General features: G+C 47.2%; 1 protein-coding gene across 1 annotated transcript in view; it reads left to right on the forward strand.

The window, feature by feature from the left end:
- Positions 1-5,402: 5,402 nt before the first annotated feature.
- OGFRL1 (opioid growth factor receptor like 1) overlaps positions 5,403-5,671 on the forward strand; it is a 19,293-nt gene continuing 19,024 nt past the window's right edge. Inside the window, exon 1 of the mRNA XM_029224279.1 lies at positions 5,403-5,658. Coding sequence (XP_029080112.1) covers positions 5,501-5,658 — 158 coding nt within the window. The 5' untranslated portion in view covers positions 5,403-5,500. The remainder of the gene's footprint in view (positions 5,659-5,671) is intronic.

Below are 5,671 nucleotides of genomic sequence, written 5' to 3' on the forward strand. Positions count from 1 at the left end.
CGTTATCTCCTCAGCCTGTGATGCTGACCTTGAGAGTAGGAGTGAGCGTTTTCACCAGTGTCTATCACAGATCACAGTGACTGGTTCCCAGAATGCATGCAATACATTTTATTGAAAGAAAGAATAGTTCTTATTGACGAACGAAAGAAAATCATCACCCCCTTTTTGGGACTCTCTTAGGATTTTGTTATAAGATCTTCTGTGGCCATTTGTATTTACTCATCTGTGCTCCCAAGGGATTGAGAGCATCCAGTGTATCCTAGCCTAGCCCAGGGCCTGGCATGTAGTAGATGCTCAGTAAAAGTTTGTGGCATAAATGAAGCTGGGGACTGGTGTTGACTCGGTGATGGTGCTCCAGTTACCCCAGGGATTTGTAATAAGTCACCCCAAGATGTAGTGACTTAAAACAATAATCACTCATGGTTTTTCTCACGGTTTCTGTTTTGCCAAGAATTCGGGAAGAGCTAGGCTGGATCATTCTCATTGTTGGAGGGAAGCCTCAGCTGGCATCTGGCCGCAGCTTTAGAGTGGTCATTGTCAGCGCCCAGCTGGAGCTGCAGGAATCTGAAGGCATGACTGGGCTGGACGACCCACGTCCAAGTGGCTCACTCACATGGTGACACGTCTGTGCTGCCTGTTGGCTGGGCCTCTGTTCCTCTCCTTGTGGGTCTCTCCATAGGGCTGCTTGAGCATCCTTAGGACATGGCGGCTGGCTTCCCCCAGAGCAAGTGATCCGGATCAAGGTGGAAGCCCCCATGCCGCTTGTGACCTAGCCTCAGGAGTCACGTGCTATCCCGTCCACCATACTTTATTGCCCACACAGGGTCAGTCCTCATCCAGTGAGGGAAGGGACTTTGCAAGGGCATGAATATCAAGAAATGGGGATGATTAGAGCTATCTCGGAAATGGGGTAGAATAGATGATTAGCCATCAGAAAACAAAGTTTCAAACTGAGACAAAGCTATCCCTTGGCATTCATCTAAAGGTGGTTGTGAGCTCTGAAGCCTGGAAGAAACAGTTGTTGCCAAATAGGACAGTGCCTCTCTGTGAAGAGATGGTCATCTGGATGGAGTGTGCCTTTTCACCAACACCCAGGCCCAAGTTCTCTCCCAATGGAGTTGCTGACAGTCTATGAGAAATGACGCTTTAGCCTCCCAAATGGCACAGCCATCTCATGGAAGGCCAGACCAGAGTCCGGGGTTGGTTGAGGCTTAGCCAGCCTATACTTGTCTTTGGGCAGAAGGAAGACTCGTTTCCTCTGCTATATTGAGGCGCCATTAAGTCCTGGGCTAGAGCTCCGAATGCTTGCCTTTGGGTCTCTCTGCATCCTCTCTGGCATGTCCCTGCGCTCAGTGACAGCACGTCTGCTGGTTCTGATGCATCCTCATAGGGGCACCTGTGCTCTGAGAAGCCTGGAAGAGATCCATTCCTCCAACATGCCTCGGGGAGTCTTTTCACAAGGTTAAGAGTAACTGTAAATGAGAAGGGCAGAAACTCCGAGGAAGACTGGAGGAATGCACAAGAATCACATATTCCTTGGCTGTAAATTTAATAACAAGCACCCTCCTGAGCTGGGGAAAAGTCCAGAATGTGTTCACATATCCACTTCTTATTCAGTTACTGAAATGCTTTTAAGTGATCAGATAAATTTAAAGGGCCACACAATTTAAAGAATTGTATAAAATAATAACAAATACTTAATGGTAATAATTGGAAAAAGGGAATGTGGGGATACGTATCTATTTTTATTCATGGAAAATAAGTAATAACTTTGGAGGCGATAGGCAACATTTCTTTTCCTTTTTTGATTGACGTCAAAATTCCTATATTTAATAGCTTTTATACTAATTTTCTTTAAAAATTTTGAATGTTTTGCTTAAAGTATGGCTAGAAAAGATCTTTTCAGTTTCTATTTTCAGCACAGCATCTTAAATCAAAAACCCAAAATATGGGTCTAAATGCTGCTGAATTGTTCAACTAAGGACTCCAAACATTGTTATTGAACAAATGTTATTACTTTTTAAACATGGCTCTAATTTTAGTCTACAGGCTGAATTTATTTGTTTCGTTATCCAAATGATGATTTATTACCAAATTCTTATCACATTAATTTCAGCTTACCTCCACTGATATCTTATTATCCACTAATTCAATACTCATAAATTCTATGAGCATTTTACCTTTGCTTTGTTAATAATTTTCGTGCGATTGGGAAAAAAGGGCTTTAAGCAGTGAAAATACTCAGTATTGCATATGAATCTAGAGTTGGCCTCCGAATTGTAAACTATTTCTTAGAAATAAATGAGTCCTTTAAAAATGTTAAACCTCTCTTGTAGCAAACCGCCATATTGCATGAATTGTAGAACGTACAGTTTTCCACATTTAAGTATCTCTGGAATAAGATGCATCTTAGAATCATTTGCTTCTTAGGTTCCTTGAATATGGTACGTTCATACTTGGGGTTTTAGCCAAATACTCCAGTGGCCTGGAAAGGGCTGCAGAGGACACGTGATGGACACCGCCAGGGCAGCTCCGACTCCCTACTTCTGTTCAGGATGTCATTTATCTACTCCCTACACTTTTCCTCTTAATACAAAATGATAAAACAAAAAGTGTCCCCTCGGAAGTAATGGAAATAGAGCAGCTTTTGATAAAAGCAGGTGATTTTTTTATAACTTTTTTTTTTTCTTTCTCCATGGGTCTAAAATTCCCGGGAGCTACTGAGAAGTTAACTCCTGAGGTTGGATAAAATGGCCTTTGATGTACCTTTTCCTTTTATATGAAAGGCTCTCAAAGGAAATTCTATAACAATAAACCTTCTTTCTTAAAGTCCCTAAAACACAATTCACTATAAAAAAATTTATGTCACATGTATCTTGGATTCTAGCCAAAAAAGTTTAGTTCCTGAAGTACCATGTCCTCCTGACCATGGCCTTACCCTTCAAGGACATGGTTGAAACCATGACAAGGTTGAAACAGTTACACTGGAGCATGGCTATAGTATCTGGAGAGCTTAGGGTAGATTCTGGGTACAGGGAGTCAGAAGTTATACTTTGTAATAGGACATTATGATAGTAGTTTCTCCTCGTTCCATGTACATCTATTTAATTGCTGAGTTCAATATTCTTTGAAGATATACTGGTGAATAATGATTAGAGTTAATATGTATTGATAAATTAATATGTGCATGGCCCTAAGTGTTGGATTTTTTATTTGAAGCAAAGACATACTTCTTTAGTGTCAATGAGGGAATGTTAAATGCTCTCAAAGGTAGGGATAATGAAGAAATTTAGGTTTTCCGGTAGGGTAACTCCTATACAGAACCTGGAGATGAGAGACCTCCAGGATTAACTTTCTTAACATAGATTGGACACAGTGTGATCAATTATTGCTCCAAACTTACTTTTAAAAATCACTACTTAAGGTTTTTGGTAATACTTCATGTAAAATTATATTCTTTAGAAAATATATTGCACAACTTGGCACAAAATCCTATTGCCCTATAAAAACGGATACCTTTGCCAAAAGGTGGTGGAAAAGGTAAAGATTCAATTGCAGCAGTTATACATACAAATACATATAGGCTTTCACAGACATTTTTCATTGTGCCATCGTTTGTGTAACTACTGCACAATTTAGTGACTTAAAACAGTAGCCATTTTATTGTTTTCACTATTTTGAGGGTCGGGAATTTGAGCAGGGCTCTGCTGGGTGGCTCCTTTGTTCCGTATGGCCACAGTGGAGGTCACTGAGAGGTATTCAGCGGGCAGATGGGCTGGTCTGGAGTATCCAGTAAAACCCAGCAGGGTGCAGCAGGGGATGCTGGGAGGCAGGACCTCACCGGGACTGGCGACCAAAAGACAGACACAGCGGCCTTTCCCGCAGTCTCCGGGGAGTGGAACTTCTTATGTGGCAGCTCAGGGCTACACAATAGTACGTTCCTGAGACCTCAGGAGAAGAGGCAAGATTCCTTATAGGCTTTACCTTGCAAATTCCAGATATTCTGGAAAATCCTCTGCAGTGTGTTTTCCAAAGCAAGCCCCTGTGGTCAGCCTTGATTCAAAGGGTAGGGAGTTAGACTGTACCTCTCAAGGGGAGGTGAGCAAAGAACATGAGGCCAATTGTAATCTACACACAGCCAGACCAGGAGCACAAGGGCACAGCAACTATCACTAGACTTTCTTTTCTGGGATGCTTACGGCTAGACGGACAGCATTTACTTCTGCAACGTGTTCTGGTCCTCTGCTATTGGATGATGACTCCGAACTCCCAGATCGGACCAGCTCGATTCATGTGGCCTACTCCTGCCCCATGTTTTCTTCACTAAACCGTTATGACCAACAAGTCTTTTTTGTGTGTCAGGTCTATTTGTGTGTCTGTTACTTATTAGTTTTAGATCATTCGTGGATCATAGTAAGTCAGGGCTGCAAGGGACGTGGAAGAGAAAATCGGGTCCTATTTGATAGGAAATTTAGGTTTAAAGTAGCTGTGTGACCTGTCCAAGGCCAGAAACTGATTAGGGGCAGAGCCACAGCCATAGTGCTTGAAGACGGGCAGTCCTGATTTACCTGTGGAATGGGCATCCTGTTCACCTATCCTCGCCCTAGAAACAGCCCATCGTCCCTGTTGTGGTCTCCTATTTCACCACGAAACATTTAGAAAGAAGCTTTAGACGTGTACGTCGAACCTGTCTACTCAGCCCACAGTCTGTAGATGTGAGCTGAGCACCCGCCGGGCTGCGCACATGCAGGCGTGGCCTCCTGTAGCCGGAGGCCACAATGCAAAGTTTACAGGAGTCACTTGTTCCATCGTGCTGTTTCACCTTTAGGTCCTTCTAAAACACGTTTTCCCCGGCTGTCCTTCCATTTACAGAACAGACCAAGGGGCCGAGGATTCTGAGTTTTTCCTCCGAGCACAGATGCGGAGTGGGTGTTAGTGAAACCATCCACGGATGCAGGTGAAAGTCTGATGGTTATTGCTGCTTTTGCTCTTTGGATGAGGTAGCAGACAGCTTTGACTCTGTGGTCCGCGGGGACTCTGGGTGGCTGCCCAGATGCAGTGTCGGCAGCTCGGGGTTTCTATTGATGTGCTGCCCGGTCACCACCAGCTTTGTCTTCTGCCGCGGCCAATCCGTCTTCCTCCCGGAACAGCCGGGAGAGAGGGGTGGACGGGACTTAACCCGCAGACGGCGACGCCTCCTCGGACCCCGATCCGCCCCCCAGGCACGTCCGAGGCCGAGGGAGGCGGGCCTTCCGGGGGGCAGAGCGGCGGGCGCGGCGCGCGGGGCCGGGGAGGCGGGAGCGATGGGCGGGCTCGGGCGCGGGCGGCGGTCCCGGGGCCGCGGGCTCCTCCCCGCCCTGCGCCCGCCGCTCTCCGCGAGCAGGCAGAGCGGGCTGGGCGCCGAGGTGCCGCCGAGCGCCCTGGCCGCGGCCCTGCCCGGGCCCTAGCGCCGCCGCAGCCGGAGTCCGGAGCCCCGCGCCCGCCCGCGCCCGCTTCTCCGATGGGCAACCTGCTCGGCGGGGTCGGCGTGCGCGAGCCCACCACCGTGGAGGACTGCGACTCCACCTGGCAGACGGACTCGGAGCCCGAGCCCGAGGAACCGGGGCCGGGCGGCGGCGAGGGCCCGGGGCGGGAGCCCGCGCAGCCCCCGGAGCCCCCGGAGCCCCCGGAG

The sequence above is a fragment of the Monodon monoceros genome, unplaced genomic scaffold, assembly GCF_005190385.1.
Source record: "Monodon monoceros isolate NGI ecotype Baffin Bay Population unplaced genomic scaffold, NGI_Narwhal_1 Super_Scaffold_15, whole genome shotgun sequence".
NCBI lineage: Eukaryota > Metazoa > Chordata > Mammalia > Artiodactyla > Monodontidae > Monodon > Monodon monoceros.